The sequence below is a fragment of the Fistularia commersonii genome, chromosome 35 (genome assembly GCF_037954325.1).
Source record: "Fistularia commersonii isolate RoL2024-O1a breed Wild chromosome 35, RoL_Fcom_v1.0, whole genome shotgun sequence".
In the NCBI taxonomy this organism is placed as follows: domain Eukaryota; kingdom Metazoa; phylum Chordata; class Actinopteri; order Syngnathiformes; family Fistulariidae; genus Fistularia; species Fistularia commersonii.
In genome coordinates, this window is record NC_141318.1 from 3,334,414 (window position 1) to 3,357,877 (window position 23,464).

The 23,464-nt window shown below is 50.3% G+C and overlaps 3 protein-coding genes across 3 annotated transcripts; 2 read left to right on the forward strand and 1 right to left on the reverse strand.

Moving 5' to 3' along the window:
• Positions 1-563: 563 nt before the first annotated feature.
• On the reverse strand, positions 564-3,259 carry rasd2b (RASD family member 2b). The gene is made up of 2 exons (XM_086142485.1): positions 1,528-3,259; positions 564-1,425 (listed from the first exon to the last, which is right to left on the reverse strand). Exons 1-2 carry the CDS (start codon positions 2,096-2,098, stop codon positions 872-874), a joined length of 1,125 nt encoding a protein of 374 aa, XP_085998611.1. The 5' UTR covers positions 2,099-3,259; the 3' UTR covers positions 564-871.
• On the forward strand, positions 3,091-11,326 carry mycbpap (mycbp associated protein). Its single transcript, XM_086142483.1, has 18 exons — positions 3,091-3,145; positions 3,562-3,641; positions 3,760-3,886; positions 3,971-4,089; positions 4,194-4,380; positions 4,470-4,585; positions 4,667-4,817; positions 4,884-5,002; positions 6,499-6,635; positions 7,536-7,617; positions 7,708-7,903; positions 7,976-8,310; positions 8,754-8,852; positions 8,933-9,069; positions 9,158-9,255; positions 9,359-9,447; positions 10,635-10,778; positions 11,171-11,326. Exons 1-18 carry the CDS (start codon positions 3,091-3,093, stop codon positions 11,300-11,302), a joined length of 2,403 nt encoding a protein of 800 aa, XP_085998609.1. The 3' UTR covers positions 11,303-11,326.
• A 295-nt stretch (positions 11,327-11,621) lies between these two features.
• On the forward strand, positions 11,622-20,860 carry epn3b (epsin 3b). The gene is made up of 12 exons (XM_086142387.1): positions 11,622-11,852; positions 14,672-14,832; positions 14,915-15,073; positions 15,137-15,220; positions 16,213-16,549; positions 16,641-16,759; positions 17,032-17,118; positions 17,500-17,620; positions 17,710-17,874; positions 17,954-18,049; positions 18,139-18,387; positions 18,458-20,860. Exons 2-12 carry the CDS (start codon positions 14,764-14,766, stop codon positions 18,751-18,753), a joined length of 1,782 nt encoding a protein of 593 aa, XP_085998513.1. The 5' UTR covers positions 11,622-11,852; positions 14,672-14,763; the 3' UTR covers positions 18,754-20,860.
• Positions 20,861-23,464: the final 2,604 nt, after the last annotated feature.

A 23,464-nucleotide genomic window follows, 5' to 3' on the forward strand; every position in this document is an offset into this window, starting at 1 on the left:
ACCTGGAGGATTCTCAGGGCCCTCTGTGAAAACAGTCAACCGTCCCAGCCTTTAGTTTTTTTATTGAACAGTGTGGGACGGCTCTGCAAACCCCCCCACGCGTGGGTCAGGCATCAGACTTTAGGCTGCCACAACACACACACACACACACACAGTGAGTGGGCGAGGGATAGCCGTGATGCCTGACGGTCTATTTTCTGAATCAGGGTTATGCAACGATGATACTTTGCGCAATAATCGATAGTTTGCTGACTCAGCCTCATCCCACTGTCCCTGCAGGTGTTGCATAAAGCACGTTCAAATGAACACACGCGTGCATGTGCAGAGAAATCAATTCAAGGGAGATGCTCAATCAAAAGAAATAAGTAAACACAAAGAATTAAATGGACGGTTTCAGGCCGCTGCCCGGAAGTATGCAAACATTCTCCAAATTGCAAAAAACAGCTTTTATTCTGAAAACATCATAATAAATATAACTTTCTTGTCATGCAGTAACAGTTCGAACTTCTGTCAATCATGAATGGGAAACGTTGGTTTCCGGTGACGGCACGAGCCGACCGGAAGTGGATGTTTACCGGATGTGGCACCTGTCCGAGGCTCAAATGAAAAACAAAAAACTCAGGCCCGAACTGACCGGAAGTCAGTGTTTATCGGATGAAGCTAAAAAAAATTAAAAGAAAAAGAAAACTCCGAGGCTCGGGCTGACCGGAAGTCGTTGTTTTTCGGAGCCACTCATTGGATACGGCACCTCCCTCGGGGGGGGGGGGGGGGTTCTAGCTGACCGGAAGTGTTTTTTTCCCGGAGCGCCTCATTGGTTGCGCCTCTCCGGGGCTTGAGCTGACCGGAAGCGGGTGTTTTTCCGGAGCATCCCTCATTGGATGCGGCACCTCTCCGGGGCTCTGCCGGCGTCCCTCGCCGTCCGCGGCCCGACGAGCCGCCGCAGATCTGTGCTGAAACTGGGCCGCCGTGCCAGCGGGTACAGGGCCCCGCAAGCGTCGTCGCGCACGGCCGCCCGGTTCGTGCGTCCCCGTCCCGCACGCATGGCCTGGTATGACCGCAGCGAGACCCTGCGGTGCCGAGACGGGCCCGTCTCGGCCGGGAGGCCGCCGCGCATCGCCAGCGCCTCGAAGAGCCGCTCCAAGTTGGTGCTGTCCTTCGCGGACGTTTCGAAGAAGGGGCAGTCGTCGCCCAGTGCGCGGAGAGCCTCCGCCCGGGTCACCTCCCGCCGGGACTCCTGCACGTCCACCTTGTTGGCGCACACCACCAGGGCCACCGGTTGCGCGCCCCGGTCCCGGTCCCGATCCCGGTCCGGCGAGCTGGAGCGGCTCAGCTTGGATTTGGCGGCCAGGATTTCGGCTCTGAGGGCGCAAACCTCCTTGAAGGAGCTCCTGTCATCCAGGCTGAACACCAGGAGGAAGATGTCTCCTGCAGGACACACACACACACACACACACACACACACACACACGTGAATTGATGTTTACCGGAAATCGTGAATGCATGAACATCCCGCCCGCCGTTACGCACCGGTTAGGATGGAGAGCCGCCGTTTGGCCGGAAAGTCCCGCTCCCCGGACGCGTCCAGCACGTCGATTTGGTACGTTTCCCCGCGGATACGGAACAGCTTCGTGAGAAAGTCCTCCGTGGTGGGGCGGTACTCCTCCGCGAAGCCGTCCTGGAGGTACCTGCGCAGGATGGAGGTCTTGCCGACCCGCGGCGCGCCGAGCACCACGATGCGCTTGCAGTTCTGCGGCTTGGCGGCGCACGGCGGCTCCGGACGGCGCTCCGCCGCGACCTGCCGGTGCCGAGTGTGGCCTCGGAGGAGCAGCGCGGCCAGCTGGTCCAGCGGGGACCTCCCGCAGGCGTCGGTGCCATCGGGCGGGGTCGCGACGGCCTTCTTCTCCGTTTTCAACCGCGCCGTGGCCAGTTTCAGGATCCCCAAACCCGCTTTGATTCCCGGGGGAGCGACGTGCTGGGACGCGCTCCGGTACGCCAGGAGGACCCCGAGGGGACCGGAGCGCTGGCCGTCCCGCGGCGCGTCAAGGAGCCGACGCGTCACGGAGGGGAGAGCGGGGGTCTGTGCGCCGCGCACGTCCATGGTTCTGCAGGGGTGGTGTGTCCGTGGGTGCGGATTTCACTCGGCCGTGAGTCCGCCGGATCTCGTCTTCTGCACCGTGACCGGAGCGTGTGTTTATATGCCGCCGGCAACCGGCGCAGGTCCCGTGGTGCGTTCACGTCACGCCGAGGGACGGACTTCGAGAGGTACCTGCAGTAAATAAAAAAAGAAAAAAGAGAGACCTTTGTTTTTTTCCCTTCCTTTTTTCTCTATTCATTATTTATTTGTCTATTAATGAGGTTTTTTTTCCTTCAGTGTTTTTTATTTAATTGGTAAAGACGTTCTACCAATGTTATCATCATCGCTCTCCTTCTTCTTGTCATTATTATTGGCATCATATCTTTACCATAATCATCATTGTTATCATTATCTTATAATCATTATTATAATTGGCATCATATTATTTATTTTTGTTATCATAATCATTATCATCACAATTTTTATTATAATTTTATCAACATTTTTAGCACTGGCATAAGTTTTTTAATTATATTTTAATCATCATCATTGTCATTTGTATTATTAATTTCACAATCACTATTATTGGCATTATATGCGTAATTTTATTTTATTTTTGTCGTTGTTATTACCGTCACTACTATTAGTATTGTTGTCATAATAATACTATTCATCATTATTATTATGATTATTGTTATTATTATTATTATAATTATTTGTGAATGTGTGTGTGTGATTTTCGGTTTGTTTTTTGTTCTTTTTATCACCATCCATAAGCCCGACACTAAACTGTGTGCAAAGAATGCTTGGAAAGGACAGGAGGGAGGAGACTCCAGGCTTGTAGGCGTCCGTTGCCATGGTAACGACGCAGCCGTGACCCCAACGGAGCGGCCGCGGAGGAGCGACGCCCACTCTGACCAACTGAAAATACAAAACAAACATTAAAAACAAACTACACGCGGGGACGGGGAGACGGCGACGGATCGACGACCGGTTCCGGTTGACCCCGCGGCCGGATGAGTCGCGGCGGCGGGTCGCTGCGGCGGGACGCGGCCGGTCTGAGCCGAGCAGGTGAGCCGTCTGTGCCCGGGCCTTCCTCCCAACGTGTCCTTGAACGCAACGCCTCCGCCTGTGGAGAAATTATTTAAAAAAAAAAAAAAAAAGTTTAAAAAAACAAAACGATTCACTTTAATATCGTTGCCATGGAAACCAAAATATTTGCAGGCAGGGAATACCGGTGTTACACAACCCTGTCAGTCACTCCTCCGTCTTACTCGGCACAACGGAGTACACACAAGTACTCCGAGGCCCTCCATGTTCTGGAGAACGGGGGAGGAGGACATCCTCTCAGCTGGAGGCTTCTCGAATCCCCTCCAGGATGGAGAGAAGGATGAGGGAGGACGAGTAGATTTCAAATCACTCAAGTCATTGGAGTATTTCTTTTCCTCTCAAATATGCAGACTGTCCTCATTTTCCCTCCGCTGCAGGTGATGACCTCCCCAGGAGCCCGGCTCTCCACAGCAGGGACCTCCAGAAGCTTTCTGCTCCCTCCAAGGACCTTAATAACGTAAGTACCTCCATTGGTTCACCCTCTCGTACATGATGTTACTTTTTAAATCCCTATGTGAGTCACGTCCACGCGGCGGCCGCCTCACGGCACCCGTCTGTGGTTGTCATGGTTACAGACACGCTTGCCCAGGCCCCCGAAGGGTCCTCAGAAATCCCGCGGGCGCAAAACGGGATCGGCGGATGCATCCGAGGGGCCGTCGACGGGCTTGGTGACTGCGAACGCCGACTCCGAGGCCTTCAAAGGTTGTGCCGACGGGACAGGTGGCGGAAATAAACACCGTTTTCATGTTTGTATCTGAGCGTAATATCACCACATGGCTCGTGCAGGCGTCTCCTCCGGGGCCGAGGAGTTCGGATTGGACGAGCAGGGGATGATCCTCCCGCACTCCATCCTGGGAAGTCTGGATGACTTCAGATCTTTCCTGGAGCTCAGAGGAGACACGGAGGTGAGGGGCCGGGCGTGGCGGCCAAATCGATGAATTTGAAAGACTCGCCGAGCGTCTGATTTCATGAAATGAGCGTTTTCGCGGGGATTCTTGCCCACGTCCAGTTGCTGGAGCGAGTATCGAGGCCCGAGAGGGACCCGTCCGCTAAGGGGAGCCCCCGCGGCCAGGCGGCGGGGCAAAGCAGCAGCGGCGGCGGCTCCTCCTCGGGTCAGGGGAACCCGCAGAGCAACGCCCTGCAGCACTGGCAGGCGCACATGAAGCAGCGCAGGCGCCAGCAGGACTTCCTGTCCGGTGAGGCGGCCGCGGAATCTCACCTTGGCGCCGCCGTCCACGTCCTGCTAGCGCTGAGTCGTTTTGTTTTCGCGGCTCTTGGCGCCCAGCCCTCCTCCGCAGGCCGGTGGAGAGCCTGCTGATGAACCAAGGCAAAGCTTTCAGAGACGTCCAGGAGCAGCGGGAGTTCCTCAACCAAGTCCTGCCGCTCATCCAATCCGAATATGTACGTTTTCTTCTGTGCTTATTGACATTCGCTCAATTGGCTCCTCACCCTTTTCCCTGAGCTTTCTTGTGCGTACCCCAGGGCTACCGCGTGGGAAGTGAGTTCTGGAGGCTCCCGCAGCGCTACGGCGACGACCTGAGCGGCATCGCGGCCACCCTGACGAGGAAGGAGAGGGGCGTACAGGAACCCGTCGCGCACGTGGGCCAACCGCGAACCGTGTGCGAGGAAACGGGTACCTGTCGCCTCGGGAGTGTTATCGGCAAGTTTTCGGGTGTTCAATATCAGAAATGTCCTCTAGGGGTCGCCGGCGAGGGGAGTCGGCGTCTGGCTTCCTGCACCTGGGACCGCAGCGCCTACCTGCAGCGCCGCTACCAGGAGATCGAGGAGGTTCTGCAGGACATGAACCACAGGAGGCCGGTAATACACACACACACACACACGTAATCCTGCGTGTTTTTTTCTGTGTGTGTGTGTGTGTGTGTGTGTGACTACCATTCCCCCACCCCGGGCTCTCCAGATGCTGCACAGGACGCTCTGTCTGTTGCTGCTGAGGCTTCTGTCCTCACAAAGGCGGCGTGATCTTCCAGCTCCGGTCACGCCGCCCTGTATCTCCTGTCCTGATAACAAACCTAAGGAGGGTGGGCACACACACACACATGCACACACATGCACACGCACGTGGATTTATACATTCAAATACACACGACCCTGTTGCACAACATGTACGATCCGAGCAGCGCGTCGTGACAGAGAATGAACCTGCAGTTGGTGTCGGCGGCAAAGAAATGGGACTATTAAATTAGAAAAAAAAAAAAGTTTAAATTAGAAGTTGACCTCACGGCTCAACTCTGGCCGTCTGCTTCCTCTATATGACATCACTGCTTCCCCATTGGCTCTCACTTCTAAGCAACAACGCCCCCCCCCTGTGCACCGATGACATCACAACTTCTGCTTTTCACATCCCCCCGAAGGTCGTGACATCACGGCACAAATTATTTGTCCCAGAGGGGCAACAAGGCAGCAGCATCAAGTGAATGTCCATAAATATATGGGTGAAATATATGTATGATATAGGTATAATAAATAACTGCTGAAATGTCCGAATTGTACTATTGGGAAGAGATTGAAGTAAACTGCATTTATCTCGGCGGCGGCTCTGGGTGTAGCTCTCGTCACGACACACACACACACACACACACGGATCGGTTCTTACCGGCATTTATTGGGTTTCCTCCTCTTCTTTTCATGCCGCTAGAACTGCCGGCGCAAATACACAAATATATCAGCTCACAACAAAGAAATAATGTCACGGATTGTAAATATAAACAAATGAAGAGAAGAACTCATCACTAAGAGCAGTAAGAGCATCAACATCTACCGTGTTAGTTCCAGGCCAAGTACTCAACAAATTAAGCGCACAAAGAAATTATGTTCTAACGCACGTGTGAATTTGTTTATTTACCGTCATTTCAATCTAAATTATTCATCATAATGAAATCATGAATTATTAACTTGTACATAAATGACAGCATTTCCAGCGGGGACAAAGGTCGCGCTTTTCTGGGTTTTGCAGGCGGGGCGCAGTCTTTCAGGATCTTTTTAGCTTTTTTTTTTTAAATTTGACTTGTCATCTGACTGCCACTGGTGACGTTTCCTGATGATCTCCTCCGTGTTCGAGGAGAACCTCGGGTTTCTCCCCCTTTATGGTGGCGGTGGTTGCCTCTGCCTGCTGGAGAACGTGATGACCTTAGTCCTGCTCACATTCTGAGGAGGGTTTGTTTTTAGTTTTAAGGGTACATTCAGCCGGGGAACGCCTCTCCTGCTACCGGACCGGCCGTTCTGTTTTCACCCGACGGGGCGTAACATTGGAACCCGAGCGCTTTCCACCCCGCCTTCCCTCCTTTCCCTCGCAGGACATCAGCGACCTGGAGCTGATCGGCTCCAGCAAACCCTTCACCTGCGTGACGCTGTGTCGCAGCCCCTTACTGGAGGCGGAGGAGGAGCAAGTGGAGGAGGACGGGAGGCGGCGGGAGAAGGCGGATGAGAATCTGTGAGAATAATTGTTATAAATAAAATAAATAAAAATAAAAGAAAATAATAGATGAATAGATAGATTACATTACATTACATTTGGCAGACACTTTTATCCAAAGCGACTTACAATAGAGGACATAAGCGCTGCTGACATAAGCATAAGCACTGCTTATGTCACTGCTAAATAGGTACATAAATAAGCTCATAAAATATAAATAATAAAAAAAAATCAATAATCCAATTCTAAAAAATATAATAATAATAATAATAATTAAAAAAATGAACAAGCTAAGAAAATATAAAAAAATAATAATAAAATAAGATAATAAAACATAAGATAATAATAAATAAATAAGATAATAAAACATAAAATAAGAATGATTTCATTTATAAATAAGTAAATAAATAAATAATGAGAGATGAGATGAGAACAACTTTATTTATCCCGAAGGAAATTGTTGGCAGAGTTTCAAGCAAAAACATAACAATAATAGATAATAGTAGGAAGGAGGGAGACTAAGAAATACAATAAAAACAAAAAAAAAACTATTATCTATTACTGTTATGTTTTTTTTTTTGTTGTTTTTTTTTTCTACTTGAAACTCTGGCACAACAATTTCCTTCGGGATTAATAAAGTTGTTCTCATCTCAAAAATATAAATTGTCAATGTTAAGGCTATCAAGGTCTTAAGTGCAAAGATTTGAAGATTCCCTGCGTCTGAGGGAAGTGGAATTAAAAAGTCTGATAGCCTCAGGTAGGAAAGACATCCTGTGGCGATAATAAGATAATAATAATAACAATAAGATAGTGACAAATATAATAACATAATGTAAATGAATTCAAATTCATTAAAATAAAATAAGGAGAAATAAACCTGTATGGGTTTGTGTTTTCACACCATTTCCCCCCCCCCAGAGATCCTGAGGCCCTCCCCGTCCCCGCTTTGCGCTTCTGCGGTCGGCTCGTCACCTGGACGGGAAACGCCCCGACCCAGCAGGTACCCGACGGCAGGCTGAGGTTCCCAAGTTCTGATATCTTCTGAGTGTGGGTGCGGCCAGTTGTTCAGCGTCCTTCTCCGACGGGTCAGGGGGAGCCGGGCGTCAAGGCCACCGTCATCTTCGAGGCGCTGACGGGCGAAAGGGCCTCATCGCGCCTGGAGCTGCGCAACGTGGGCAGCACCGCCGTCTTCTACAGCTGGCAGCAGCTGCCGCTGCCCCGCCTCTTCTCCGACCCGCCGCCGCCGCCGGCCAGAGCTCGCCACTTCTACTTCAACAACTCCTCCGGTACGGCAACCCCTCCGGTCGCCGCTTCTCCGCCGAAGCTCCCGACTCAACCCCCTTCCCCTTCCGCCCCAGGTGTCATCCTCCCAGGTGAGACCAAGCGGGTGGAGTTCATTTTCAAGTCGAGGAGTCCGGGCATCCGGTCGGAGATGTGGCGGCTGAACACGCACCCGCTGCTGCTGCAGGGCGCCTCCCTGCAAGTCCTCCTGAAGGGGGTGTCGCTGTACCGTGACACCAGCGGACCCCGGCGCCTCTTCATCCAGGCCTCGCTGGAGAAGGCGCAGACGCTGAAAATGTGCCGCTCCATAGTGACGGATATTATTCGGGGGATCCGCACGCCGGAGAGGTCCGGCTCGCCGGCCGAGCTCTACGTCACCGAGGAGCAAGAGTTCCTGAGCAGAAACCCCGAGGTGAGGCGGCGTCACATCCGGCCTCTGACCTGGATTTCACCAAACTATTGCACCGCGCGGCGCATTAGGAGGGGGTTCGGTCGCCGTGGCGGCGCGGGAGGAAGCTAATTGGGTTAATCGAGGGGCTGATTAGATTTATTCAGGGAATTCACCGAGCGCGAATGTCCTAAAAGTCTCCAGAGGTGATTTCCAACGAGCCGGGAGGGAAATCGTACAAAGCCGAGCGCCAGTTATTATCCGTAATCATGGGTAATCTGGACTGTAATTGGGATTAATGGCGGTGGCTTCACAAAGGACGCCAAACAAAGTCTCAGGTGTCACCGGCAAATATCGCCGCCCCCGTCAGACGCGCAAAAATAACGGAAAACGATGACACGAATCAACGTTTGCCGCGTCGCGTGATCTCCGCTCGCGCGAGTCGTCAAGTCTGTCAATGGTTCCAGCTGCAGTACATCAGCCAGCCGGTGGAGGAACTGAAGAAGCTGTGGCAGGAAGTCAGTCCGGGCCCGGCGTGGGACCTTTCCATCAACACCCTGAGACAGGTGGGTCAGTAGGTCGATTCCGTCGGCAGGTGCAGAACGGGAAAATCGGAAACATGGATTTTTTTTTTTTTGCGTCCAAGGCCGTGCTCTCTCTGCCCGAGTCCGAGTCCAAGGGTGCGCCGAGCAGGGAGAAGGGCCTGGCCCAGCTCAACGCTCTGTTCCTGAGGCTGTGCGAGCCGCAGCCCAAACCCCACCAGCCCACCGCCCTCGCCATCGGGTGAGGCGACCGGCGTCCGTCTTTTCCGCCTCGGCGCCGGCGCTCGCGAGGCCGTGACTAATGGCGGCACGCGGTCCCGTTTCTGCAGGCAGCAGCTGTGGAGGCGACTGCTGGACCGGATGTCTGGAGAGGCCATGAAGCTCAAGTATCTTATGAACCTGCCGGAGAAGGAGATGGGGCCATGTGGTGAGACTCGCTCACACACACACACACACACACACACACACACACGCACACACACATATATAGGGGTGCGTGCAGGGACATGAGCTCTGTTTTTGTGCCCCAGAAATGATGGAGACGGCTAAAGAGAAGAACGGGAATAAAGGGGAAAACAACGGGAAGACTAAGTCGGCGGCTTGTGAGAAGGCGGCGGAGGTAAGGAATAAAATATGTGTGTGTGTGTGTGGGGGGGGGGGGCATGTGTGTGTGTGTGTGTGTGTGTGTGTGTGTTTTGGGTGTGTAGTGTTCTGCCATTAGGTGGCAGCAGAACCCCACAAAACCTTGGCAGGTTCTAGTCAGACCTTCAGAGCAATGGGGTCTTTTAAGGTCTAAGATGATGCTTGTGTTTGTGTCAGTGTGTGTGTGTGTGTGTGTGTGTGTTTGTGTGAGATGCCAGAGGCTAATTCGTTTTTTCCTCTGTAGTTAAAACAACCCTTTTTGGTTTAATTTTGAGTTCGCTTTTTTAAATGTTATTTCTATAGTTTTACTGAATGAAATTTTATTTTATTTTATATTTTTTTAATGTATTTCATTTTATTGATTTTGTGATTTTTGACAGTTATTTTTAATTATGTTTTTAATTGTTTATTATCTTATTATTCTAATATTTTATTTTATTTTTTTATATTTCATTCATTTGTAGGATTTAATTTTTTTAATTTTTAATTTAATTTAATCTTATTTCATTTTATGTGATTTTTAATTTCTACTATTTATTTAAGTACATTTTATTCTATTTAATTTCACTTCATTTTATTTTATTTTTTTTTCTGGCCATGATGCATTATCTTGTGGCCACATGTGCAAAACTTCTGCAAAGTCGGCGCCAGTTCGGCGTCTCCCACCCTTGAAATGATTGATATCAGTACCTGGCGGCCCCCTGGCTCATCGTCACGGCGACAATGCACCAGGTGTGAACCTGGAACTTTTTTTTTTTTTTTTTTCAAAAAGACGGCATGTTGATGAATAGACCGGAGTGTTTTCATCCTCTGGGCGACGGCCGAGTCGGGTCAGGTACAACCGAGTCCTCAGGGAGCGCCATGGCAACGGGACACGGTGTGAAGCAGTGCGCCTGCTGTCCAACTGTGTGCCCAGGGTGTGAATAATAGCACCTGTGCTGGTCTGGGCCATCTGTGATTTACACACACACACACACATAAGTTGTGTAAGTGTGTGTGTCCATGCAAAAAACAGGCGGCCTCACCTATCAACCAACCCGTTACGGCAATATCATTACATAATGAATGCAGAAAAAAACAAAGTCAGGCGTTTGGATTAAATCTTTCAGTCGCTTTGTGTGTGTGTGTGTGTGTGTGTGTGTGTGTGTGTGTGTGTGTGTTCAGGAGAACAAACGGCGGGAGAAGAAGAAGAAGGAGGAAGCCAAGAAGCGCAGTAAGCCCATCCGGCCTGAGAGCGTCAGCAGGCAGACGGTGGACGACCAGTGCACGGAGATAATGGACGTCTACACCCGACTGCTGCACCGAAAGGCGAGGCTTCCGCCGCCATCTTTGTTTCCGTGGCGAAGGGTTTTAGATTTACCGCCAAATACGGTGACGGACTCCTCCGCGTTTCCGGAAAGGGCGACGGCTTCATCGAGATTCGAGGCCGGAGGATAACGGTTCGTGCTAAGCTAACTGTTTAGCACGAACCGCGCGGGGAGGCGCACCACGTGCACGCTCAGCTAAAAAACCCTGCCCTTGAACGGCGCTCGCTACAAAAGACGCGAGTTAATCTTCCCCGGGATGGAGCAGCTGCCGGCCTACATTCGGAGGGAATTAGCGCGCGGGAACAACGTGCGCCGCCAACGCCGCCATGTTGACGCTCGAACCCGCGGACCGTCTCCGTGGTTACGTAACCCGCCGGGTTGTGGTCCCTGCAGGTGTACGCCCTCATGGAGGACCTGGTGGACACCCTGTGCGGCCTGATGGACCAGCTGAGCGCGTCGGACCAGAAGGACACGCACGCGCAGACGAGCGCGCTCCTGCATCAGCTGCAGCACTCCGGCGAGTGACGCGAGCGGGACGCCTCTCTGATTGGACGGAACGATGATGTCACATCCAGATGTTGCCTTTCGTCAATAAAAACTTTTTTTTTTTTTTTTTTGTCCCGGGTTCATGCTGTGTACACACACACACACACACACACACACACACACATGTCACCGAAGGAAGGCTGACTGCAGAATACACACGCTCCTTTTCTTTCCCATGTGGATGCTGGATGTGTTTTACACGCGTGCCTTGTAGTGTGTGTGTGTGTGTGTGTGTGTGTGTGTGTGTGTGTGTGTGTGTGTGTGGAGGCGGGGGTTGCCTGGGTGAGTGAGAGAGAGAGAGAGAGAGAGAGGGAGGGAGAGGGGAACGTGTTCTGCTGTGGTGCGTTCAATGCGGATTTCGCCGCCGACCACCCGCCCGAGCGGCCCGCATCATCCGGGGCATCCGCCGTCCCGCTTCCCCCTCCCACGTCCGAGTGGCGGGACGCAACTGCGTGGGGGGAAGAGCGTGGGGGGTTTCACCTCTCCGGCGGACCGGGGAGGAGGAGGAGGAGGATGAGCACCGGGCACGGTAAGCGGGCACGGCAAGCGGGCACGGCGTTAACGGAGGCTGCGGTTGCGGCTCCGCGGGCTTTGTGTGCGGGAGAATCCACGCGTGTTCGAACCACTGCAAGCGCCGTGCATGCATGGGAATACACAGCATGAGCGTGTGTGTGTGTATGTGTGTAGGTGTGTGTGTGTGTGTGTGTGTGTGTGTGTGGGCGGGCACGCAAAGGCAGTATGGGCGCCCTCCATCGCCACCTGCGAAATCCAGCACACCTGCCTCCGCGCGGTGCGCATGCGCAGCCGTAAGCGTGGCCGCCGCGGTGACGTAGCCACGCAGCGCAGAAGCTCCCACGCCGGTTCCCCCCGGTTTTTCCACGGTCTTATCGACGCAGCGCTGTGAACCGACGAGGAACAGAGTGGGAGCGTCGCGGCTCCGTGGGGTGGGGGTTCCCAACCTCTGATAAAACTAACGCACCCCGTTTTATGTGCTTTATTGCGAATTTAAATCCCCCCCCCCCACACCCACCCACGCACACCATGTCACCCCAGCTGTTCTGGGGACTGATCCTGCGTGGATCGTCCTCTCTGGCCCCATTGCCCCCCCACCCTCCCCACGCCTGATGATTTGGCAGAAAGGTGATACCGGCTTGCGTTGCAATTGCACAAAGGCGCAGACATGTCCTCCACGGGTGTGTGTGTGTGTGTGTGTGTGTGTGTGTGTGTGTGTGTGTGTGTGTGTGTGTGTGTGTGTGTGTGTGTGTCTGCCGCGCTCATATCACTTACACCGTGCGTCGGCTTTTGCTGAGCTTTGCTTTCCCACATCCTGTTAAGGGCGACCCCCGTGAACCGTGGGGCCTGTGGAGTGGGGGGACCCTCCCCGCAGATACACACACACACACACACACACACACACACACACACACACACACACACACACTCGTGTGTCCACTGTGACATTTAACACCCCATTTCCATTTTTCTGCATAATCAATACCACATTTACATCAGCAATCCACATATTAACCACTGAATATCACAGTACTTTTGCACTTGTACTCTTATAATTACTACTCACAAGTACTTTATGATGCAATTAAATGAAGAAATGCCATGACGATAGTGTTTGTCATGACACAACTTTTGTCTCTGGCGTTTCCAAAATCCTTATGGCAATATTTGTACACCAGCTGAAACAGCGCATTTAAACGCCGAGGTGAAAAAAATTGGAATTTTGACCATCCGGATGCCAAATTGTCTGTGAAACAGAAGTGGAACTCTGTAAATATGATTATTGGTAATTGTTGTGTGAACAATCTGGCAGTTTCTTCAAGTGGGGGGCGGTTGGGGATTCTGCGGTGGCGCCGGGGGAACCATCGGCAGAGGCCTTAATGAACCATTCCCCCGCCGCTTCCCTGAGATACGCTTTCTGTGCAGGAAGTGGGTTGTCTTTGTATGCGTGTGTGTGTGTGTGTGTGTGTGTGTGTGTGTTGACCTGAATAAAATAAGACAAGACACCTCCAGTGGCAGAGTTAAGGCTTTCAACCTACTTTGGCCACCAGGGGGAACCCGTCCCCGGCCTCACCAGCCAGAGAAGAAGTCGATCCAATGACGGACGATCTGGGAAAATCCACCGAGACGCCCGAAAAGCATCGCTTGTTCGTACTAGTTGTTACTGCAGAACAAAAACAAAACAATCATTTTCTTAAAATGTTATGAGTAAAATAATATCCAATCATGTAATATGTATTATCTGATAATATCTAAGAGGTCAGATTGACAAATTGCTGTCAATCTGTTTTGTCTGGGCGCCACGGTAACCGTCAGTTTGTCCTGTATTTTTTACTTTTACCACTTTGTCACTTTTATTGTTTTGTTTTTTGTTGTTTCTTTTAAATCTGTATTTTGTGCACATACATATATACATATACGTTCTTGGGTGCTGCGTAAGATGCCTTTAATTAGATGTTATCTATTTATGTTATCTATTTTTATCCTTGCTGGTGTTGTGGCCTTCTCTTTATATTTATAATTCATATTTATTGATACTGTTATTGTTGCACTAATAATAATGATAATGATAATGATAATAATAATAATAATAATAACAATAATAATATAGTAGTAGTAGCATTGCTATAATAATAATAATAATGATAATAATGATATAGTAGTAGTAGAATTGTTATAATAATGATAATAATAATAATATAATAGTAGTAGCATTGTAATGATAATAATTATAATAATATACTAGTAGCAGCATTGTTATGATAATAATAATAATAATTTACAAGTAGTAGCATTGTTGTAATAAAAATAATAATAGAATATACTAGTAGTAGCATTGTTGTAATAATGATGATAATAATAATATACTAGTAGTAGCATTGTTATAATAATAATAATAATAATAATAATAATAATAATGATAATAACACAGTAGTAGTAGCATTGCTATAATAATAATAATAATATAGTAGTAGTAGAATTGTTATAATAATGATAATAATAATAATATAATAGTAGTATCATTGTAATGATATTAATTATAATAATATACTAGTAGCAGCATTGTTATGATAATAATAATAATAATTTACAAGTAGTAGCATTGTTGTAATAAAAATAATAATAGAATATACTAGTAGGAGCATTGTTGTAATAATGATAATAATAATAATAATAATATACTAGTAGTAGCATTGTTATAATAATAATAATGATATAGTAGAATTTGCATTGTTATAAAAACAATAATAATAATAATGTTATTATTATTATCTATTGTTGTTACTATTCTCATGTGATTTTATTTTTACTTGGGTGTGTTCTCCGTCTCCGTAGTAACCGCCCTCCTTCGGCTCCGGCCCACCTCTTTTCTCTTTACCCGCTGAGGGCTTCGCTGTCTACGCCCTTTACCCTCTATCACTGTCACCATGACAACCTCAGCCCTGCGCAGGCAGGTGAAGAACATCGTGCACAACTACTCCGAGGCGGAAATCAAGGTAACGTTAAACGACCAAAATAAAAGCTCGCTCTGGATAAGGGAGGACGTTTTGTGCCCGTTGTCCCCCCCTCCCCCTCCAGGTCCGCGAGGCCACCTCCAACGACCCCTGGGGTCCGTCCTCGTCGCTCATGTCCGAAATCGCCGACCTGACCTTCAACGTGGTGGCGTTCGCCGAGGTCATGGGCATGGTGTGGAAACGCCTCAACGACAGCGGCAAGAATTGGAGGCACGTCTACAAGGTGGGGAGCCGGTCGTCCCCGCATCCTGTCCCGACACGTTCGCTAACCGGTGTGTGTCCGCAGGCCCTGACGCTGCTGGATTATCTGCTGAAGACGGGATCGGAGAGGGTGGCCCAGCAGTGCCGGGAGAACGCCTTCACCATCCAGGTGCTTACTCTGCGTCCTTGAACACGGCACTTAATGCAGATGTTAAATTAGTACAATTTTCCTTGTGAGCGCGTTTTTCCCCGGAAGAAAAAAAAATCAGCTGTGTCCTCAGTATGTTATATTTGAAAAGACACATGTACCGTATTTTCTGCACTATAAGGCGCACCTACAAGCCTTCGATCTTCTCAAAAACCGACAGTGTGCCTTATAATGCAGTGCGCCTTATATGTGGATCAAAATTGATTGAGCCGCAAGACGGGAAAAAGCCGCCGACTCCATTTTTTCCCGTAGAAGAAGTAGCGCGCGCTGCATGCTGGGATATATGGCTACGCAAAGCGTGCGTTCTCATTTCCATTTGTGTGTGTGTGTGTGTGTGGTTGTGTGTGTGCTGAGATGGCTACAGTTAGAGGACAAACTTGAACAGTGAGTTGTTGAACAGAGAGCAGCAAGTAGAAGCGTCACCACGGTCACTATTCGAATTAAGGCGACAGCGCTAGCACGCAAGTTTAACATCAAAGAATTTAGAGGCGGTCCTTCTTGGTGCTTTTCTTTTATGAAAAAACTGTTGGAAATACATTGTTTGAACGAAGGCGCCACAAATACCGGTAAGACCTACCGGTATTGTGAATGCCCTGACTTGTTTTTGGAGTTAACGAAGTTGCCAGAACGTTGGTTTGTACTCTATTTATAAAGTTTGACTGACTTATCTGACTGTTTTGTTGACATTCCCTTTAGCGCAGTTCCATTTAGTGGATGCATAACGCAACCCCAGCCAGTACTGTAGCTTCTATTATATGCGCCTTATAATGCGGTGCGCCTTATATATGAATTTTTTTTTAAAATAGGCCATTCATCGAAGGTGCGCCTTATAATCCAGTGCGCCTTATAGTGTGGAAAATACAGTAATTAACATGCGTGTGTTATTACAACACGTTTTTGACCCGCACTCACCAGAACTCAGTGATAATAACCCCCGCTCCCCCATTGGTCAGACGCTTCGTGACTTCCAGTATGTGGACCGCGATGGCAGAGACCAGGGGGCCAACGTCCGGGAGAAGGCCCGCCAGCTGGTGTGCCTCCTCCGCGACGAAGAGCGTCTGCGCCAGGAGAGAAGTCAGGCGCTGAAGACCAAGGAGCGAATGGCGGGGGGAGGCAGCGGAGGCGGCGGCAGTGGCAGCGGTGGCGGCGGCGGCGGCGGCGGAAGCGGAAGCGGTTACGGGGTCATTCCCCCGTCGTACCACCCGGGAAGGCGAACGAGCCAGCCCAGCATGGCGGTGCTTTACGGGGAGGAGTTCAGCCGTTCCAGAGGCTCGCCCTCATCCTTCAACTGTAAGTCACATCTCCGGCGGAGGTGCGTCCACCATGCAGGGGGAGCCGGGAGGTTGTTTTGCTGACTAACCGTCCCTCCTCCCGACCGCAGCCTCCTCCTCGTCGCCTCAGGCCGCCTCGGACCTGGAGCAGGCCCGGCCTCAGACCAGCGGCGAGGAGGAGCTGCAGCTCCAGCTGGCCCTGGCCATGAGCAGGGAGGAGAGTCAGAAGGTGCCTCACACACACACACACACACACACACACACACACACATGTGCATGCCGTTGGTTATCTTACACTCATCCTCATCCTTGTTGCCATAGCGACAAAGAGATGCATTTTCGTGTTTGTTTCAGAGCCGATCCCTGAAGGGAGACAGTTGATTCATGAAGTTTAAGGATGGGATATTTTGAGGATTTTATGTGTGTGTGTCTGTCTGTGTGTGTGTGTGCATTTGTCGCTGATTTCCGTGGTGATAATCCTGATGACGTCGCCACGTGCAGGAGCAGCGCTGTCGCCAAGGAGACGAGTCCCTGCTTCAGAAGGCCCTGGATGATAGCAGGAGGGAGAGCCGCTCAGGGACGCAGGAGGTGATTTGAAAGTGTGTGTGTGTGTGTGTGTGTGTGTGTGTGTGTGTGTGTGTGTGTGAGGAGGGAGGTCAGCGCAGGAGCAGGAGGATGCAGACTGAGCGGGGAGACAAGAAGGCGCTGACTGAATGATAAGTCCCTGTCTAACCTTGAGGTGCGTTCAGGATCCTCCTCATCCGCCAGCTCGCACCTCATTGGCCGATCAGTCGACCAATCAAAGCCTGCCTGACGACTCGTTAGTGGTCAAGCGATGTCATTGTCCTTGTTTACATAAGGAGGGTGAATCAACTGTGCGTGTGTGTGTGTGTGTGTGTGTGTGTGTGTGTGTGCGCTTGCAGAAAACGCTCACCCAGGCTGATGTCAGTGTTTGTGTTTCCTCCTCAGACCATGCAGGACCTGGTGGACATCTTTGGCGCTCCTCCCGAGGTCCCGCCCCCTGCCGACGACCCCTGGGATTGCGCTCAGCCCGTCTGCGACGGCGCCTCCGACCCCTGGGAGTCAGTAGGTGTGTGAGGGCCCGGCGCTCGCGGGGAGGGCCAGGCGGAACCGTCGAACCCGCAGCTCAGATCCGATCGATCCCTTGTGTGTCCGCAGCCGTCCACGGCAGCGGCTCGCCTGCGGTCGGCAGCCCCTGGGCCGCGCCTCCATCTTCCTCCGACGGGTCCAACCCCTGGGCCTCGAGCTCCAAGCCCCCCGCGGACCCTTGGGAGGCGGGACCCAGCCCCTGCAACCACGTCTGGGACGGCCCCAACGAAGCGGGTCTGTCGGAGTCTGGTTTTCGGGGCGTTTTCGAATGACCGGGCGGAACCGGGTTGAACCGTTTTGTTTTTTTGCACAGGCAGCGGAGTCGCAGACCCGTTCGCTGAGGAGGATGAGGAGAGGCCTCAAGAGGAACCTCCTGAGGTGTCTTCTCCCCAGCCGGCCAGCCCCACAGGTGACCCCCCCTGTCGTCGCACAGAAGCTAATCCATAGCGGCTTTTTTCCAACGCTCACTAAAAAAAAACAACTCGCTTCCTGGCGCAGAGTCGGAGCTGTTCGGGATCCAGGCGGACGAGGAGCCTCCGCTCAAAGCCCAAGTCAACGGGCGCCACTCCGCCAGCCCCGAGATGTTCGACCTGTCCAGGCTGGCGCCGCCCCTCTGCGCCGCGCCGGCGCGCGTGTGCCGAACCCCGGAGGCGTTCCTCGGCCCCACGGGGGCCTCGCTGGTCAACCTGGACGCGCTGATCCCCGCCAACCCCCCCAGCAAGATGCACAACAACCCCTTCCTCTCAGGTACGTCACTCCCGGGCGGTCGATGTTGAACAAACGCGGCATTTTCTCACCCTTCCGTCTGCTCCTCCAGGTCTGAGCGCTCCGTCTCCCACCAACCCCTTCCACTGTGACCAGCCGCGGCTGACCCTCAACCAGATGCGTCCGTCCTCCACCTCCCCGCTGCCGCCCCACATGCTCTCCTACAGCCCGTCCCTGCCGCTCCCGCTCCCGCACCAGCCGCCGCTGCTGCCCTCCTCCCACACGCAACCCGCCGCCGCCGGCCTCCTGGACCTGCCCTCCAACCTGCCCCAGCCCCTGCTGCCCCTCTCCCCGCGACCGGGATCCCGCCCGCAGACGCAGACGCACAGCCACAACCCCTTCCTCTGAGCCTCCTCCTCCGGAGCCAGGTTCCATGTCACCGCGCACGCTTGAAGCGGAGCGCAGCCGGGACTGGATGCGCGTCGGCGGGAACACGCGTCAGCTGCTAACATAACCTGAACTCTTGAAGTTAGAAAACTAAACCGCACACACATAAACACACACACACACACACTCGCGCACACACACACACACACTTGAACTTGCACTCAGGTTCACTGAAGGGTGCACGGAGACAAACTGACACAGAGATTGTCACGTTTTATGCACAGACACAAACGATCAAACCAACAGGGTGTATCTTAAGCGTTCCCTCGACCTCCCTCGCGTACCCCGATTACCTGCCAAAAAAAAATTCCACAGGATCTTTTATCGCTGCTGCTGCTTCACCGACAAAAGCATGAATGCATCCCCACCCCGGAGAAGTCCGTCGATCGATTTTTATCCTTTTTTTTTTTTTTTTTTTTTTATTCGAGGGGGGAGGGTGGGCACAATTGAACACGCATCTGGGAATGGACCCCGGGGTTCTCCATACATGCACATAGTACCTACTTTAGCATTGCCTTGCTAACCATGCTAAATCAGCAGCGCCCGGTCCCGGGTTATTCGTGCCGTTTGCCGAAACCGCCCCCCCACACCGGGTTTCAGAACTGGACAGAACCGGATCAGACCTCGCCGTGTGGATTTGGACCTAAACTGAACCGTGATTGTACCCAACCGGAACCCGCGTGCCTGTCTCCGCAGCCGGCCCGCCACCGTGCGCGGCCCAGGCGGAGCTGCACCTCAGGGAGCCTGCTCCGTCACCTCCGGCGAGATCCAGGGAGGGGGAACCAACGGCAGGTGAGGTCAGGGGATTTGTTTTCCGAAGACAAGGCAACACAGAGGATGAGGACTAGAGTGTGTGTGTTTGATCACCGCGCCGGACCTTGGACTTGGGTGTGATGAGAACAGCGCCACACGTGTATTTAACAGAATGATACTTGTACAGTGCGATGAAATACGCCAATAAATGAATAGTGTTTGCATTATACGTCCGGCGTCGGGCAGCCGTTTTACGACAGGTCGTCATTCTCCAGTTACACGTGTCATTACGCCCCTTCGGTCGGGATTTTCATTTTTATACAAGCGGTAGTTAAAGTCTTAATGACCGTCATAGCAGGATGGCACACTATTTAGAATAGAAAATGCATTTTGATTAAATCGATATTAAGATATTCTTTTGTCACAGCAGTGCAATAGTGACAATATCAATAAATGTGATAGACAATTAAAAGATAGCAAAAGACGTCCACAAATAAATAAACACCAGAGTGAACAACAACAAGGATAGGAATAGACAACAAAATGGAAAAAAAAAAAAAAAGACAGCAAGGGTGAGAATAGACAACCAAGGATAAAACGAGAAACAGTAACAAAGATAAACATTCAAATATTACTCTAAATTTATTTCAGGTTTTCACTATAACACCCACTGTATCTGGAACCGATCAAACTATATGATAATAAGTTAGAAAATAAAGTAAACGTCAACAACCTGTTGTTCGCCCTGCCGCCGCTAGAGGGCAGCATTGAGCCGCGTCCACGTCCACGACGGACACATTTCCTGCCATTTTGTTTGTTATGTAGCCTCGTCGAAACAATTGGAGTTATCAAACGCTCGGTCAGCATTTACACCTAATATTATATTATTTAAAGAGTAAAGATAATCCCCATTTGGCGCTTGTGTTCCTGTCGCCGCACGGTAAACACTCACTCTTCGCGGGATCTTTGTCCAAGTGTATTCGGAGGATATCTCCTTGGGTTTTTCCGAACACCGCAGTAAGCCTCCGAAGAGCGTCAGCTGCAAGCTTTCTTTTTTTCTTTTTTTTCAGACAGAGCATAAAACCAGCAGGCTCCGTTCCCGATCACCGACTCCGGAGCTGCTCCGGTGCAGCGGCGACCACAGGCCCCATCCAGGGGTGAAAGATGCGCGGCAGCCCGAGCCAAGATAAATGTGGGAAAAGAAATGGAGCGTTCGCAGCTTACCTCTTTTTTTTTTTTTTTTATTTATTTAATTTCTTTATTTAAAATTTCCATTAGTTCCCAAAGAAATCAAGTGGCGTCTGTTGTGCCCCTCCACCCACCCCCCACACACACACAAACACACACCCCAAACGCCCCCCTTACAAGCCTGAGCTGATGAAACCCAGCGTTACCATGTGGTGCTGATTTAATCTGATGGAAAGGAAAGAAGTAAACATGCAGCCAGGAACCGCTGTGAGAACAGCCGTGAGAGTCGGCGGGGATTTTTTTTTATGATTATTATTATTATTATTACTATTTCATGATTGCAAAAGTGCCCATAAAGTTATGCAGAGACCTGGTGGGGTCCGATCACGCGACCCCGGCTTGACCTCCCAGGACCGAATGCTTTTAACAGTTCTCCGGCCGTTATCTGCCGCCATCCATCTCCAGCGGTCAGAATCCCAGCTCTGGTTTTTTTCTCCGTGCAAGAGCGCGGCCGCCGAGTCCGCTGCAAAAAAACCCGGATGCAAACATTTCAACTTTTTTTTTTTTCTGTCTTACCTCCACTGGAGTACGGGCTTCCTCGCAAGTTTGCATATATCTTGTGTAAATCAGGGGGAGCGGGTTGCAAAGGCTGTCATGATTACATATCAAACATTCGAGCATGAGAGAGTAATTCTCCGTCTTGGCAGCGGCCCTTTTGGCCCCCCGGAGCTGTTGTTCCTGGCCTGCGAGAAGGCGGACGTCCAATGGGGAGGAAGGAGACGAGGAAGAAGAAGAAGCAGTCGGGGGGTTATAAATTACATTCGGTCTGATCAAGATGCTGCTGCAATGTGGGAGCAATTAGTCCGTAGGATAGACTCAGGCAATCACACGTGCACGTGCACACACACACACACACACAGTTTATTCATTCAGGGTAGTTTTTGAACTACCTCCTGTTTGACCGGTGTCCTGATTAATGACGATGTGCGGTTGCGTGCGTGTGTGTGTATGTGTGTGTGTGTGTGTGAGGTAAAATCTAGGGGTTTAGTCATAATTATCACCACGGGACCCAGAAACAAAGATGATTAATGCCAGTGTTCCTTGGAAACGCTGTCTTTTTTTATTACTCATGAGTTATTTTACATTTGAAAGAGAAGGGGGTGTGCAAATCATGATGAATGTGACCACGCTTACGGGGTCAGGGCCTTTGGTGACGCCACAGATGTGTGTGTGTGTGTGTGTGTGTGTGTGTGTGTGTGTGTGTGTGTGTGCATGTCCCATAACAAAATAATGTAAACCCAGGGATATTGTGAGGCAGATCTTTCGGTCTTCTGGAATATCTGCTGTTGTGTTTTGCACCCTGGAATAGTTCCGATGATGAAAATCAAAACATTCTTTGCACCCCAAAAGTACTTGAATAAATTTCATTAGTTATATCACGTGCTACTTGTAGTTTGAGTTTGCTGTAGTTCAAATGTTACTCACCCCTCTGACATTCGGTGGATACTATTTTTCATCCTCCCCCGTAGGAGCACATGGGATTACTGACATTAGTAGTACAGAGTACTCAACGAAACCATAGCAACCCCAACCTTAGCTCAGCCAGGACCCCTAAGAGGGCATATCTGGATGGGCATAGCACCCCAGTACAGATCAAGGAGGTCAAGGATCAGTCAAGGTCACTGTTTTTACCCGTAATTGTTGCTTAGGGCTAACAAAAATGCCCCCACCTACACACAAACACACACACACACTGTGGGCTCAATCCGGTTTTAAGATATTATTATTGTTTATCTCATGATGGAAAAGCTTATGAGTGTGTTTTGAGGGGGTCATCCAGTCCTGTAAATAGTTCTTGCTGGACATGTTTTTAATAAAGGAGGTCTAAAAGTCAAACAGCCGCCCCCTCACACCTTTCTGTCAAACAGATGAGAACAAAAAAAAAAAAAAAGAAAAAGATAGTCCAAAATAATATTTCAGCCCATCCTGTTTTTTTCCGTCCGCTCACCAAGAAAAACCTCCCGCTCCCGTGGCTGCCAACCTTAACATCAAAACAAGAGCCAAACAGGAAATCTAGAGGGAGCTGCTTCATTTCACTGCTCCATGTCATCAAAAAAGAATCAGGCCAAACAAAGCAGGGGAGGAGGAGCGGAGTGGAGTGGAGTGCTCGCTCCATCCAGAATAAAAATGACAAACGGTGTGGAATGTTGAAAACTGAAAGAACAAAAAGGCAAACGTCAAAACAACATGGCAAGCATGAGGTGCTTTCACATGTCTCTTGTTTCCCTTTATCTGCTACTGTCACTACAAACTGACAGCAAAATAATAGACGCACCACTCGGTCTAACGGATGGCAGTTAAAATAATAAATAAACAATGACAGTTATAATTATTATAATGATTAGTAATATTAGTAGTAGTGATGCTTGTAGTAGAGCAACATAGTCAGATAATACACTGGAATTATCATGCTCCACCTGATAAATTGGTAAAAGCAATTTTGTCCATGAATATGTTTTATGGTGCTGTTTATTGTTAATGTCTGGCAAAATTATGGAAACCTTGATCCTAAAGTTTCATTATTCTCTAAACTTAAAAAAAACTAGGCCTGTTGCCATGAAGGGGGCAAGTAAATAAAGTCTCATCAGCAGGGATATATGAGCCTGCGAAAAAATCCTGGCTTTTAGCGTAAATACTTATCTGTAAACATTGATTACCTTTTAAATCTTTT

What these genes read in the sequence shown, in the direction of transcription:
- rasd2b (XM_086142485.1), bottom strand. Translation starts at nt 2,098, where the DNA reads ATGGACGTGCGCGGCGCACAGACCCCCGCTCTCCCCTCCGTGACGCGT. An exon ending in GCGGCTCTCCATCCTAACCG is followed by an intron (nt 1,426 to 1,527) that starts GTGCGTAACGGC and finishes TGTGTCCTGCAG; the next exon opens with GAGACATCTTCCTCCTGGTG.
- mycbpap (XM_086142483.1), top strand. Translation starts at nt 3,091, where the DNA reads ATGAGTCGCGGCGGCGGGTCGCTGCGGCGGGACGCGGCCGGTCTGAGC. An exon ending in CTACTTCAACAACTCCTCCG is followed by an intron (nt 7,904 to 7,975) that starts GTACGGCAACCC and finishes CTTCCGCCCCAG; the next exon opens with GTGTCATCCTCCCAGGTGAG. An exon ending in CCCACCGCCCTCGCCATCGG is followed by an intron (nt 9,070 to 9,157) that starts GTGAGGCGACCG and finishes CCGTTTCTGCAG; the next exon opens with GCAGCAGCTGTGGAGGCGAC.
- epn3b (XM_086142387.1), top strand. Translation starts at nt 14,764, where the DNA reads ATGACAACCTCAGCCCTGCGCAGGCAGGTGAAGAACATCGTGCACAAC. An exon ending in ACTCCGAGGCGGAAATCAAG is followed by an intron (nt 14,833 to 14,914) that starts GTAACGTTAAAC and finishes CTCCCCCTCCAG; the next exon opens with GTCCGCGAGGCCACCTCCAA. An exon ending in CAACAACCCCTTCCTCTCAG is followed by an intron (nt 18,388 to 18,457) that starts GTACGTCACTCC and finishes CTGCTCCTCCAG; the next exon opens with GTCTGAGCGCTCCGTCTCCC.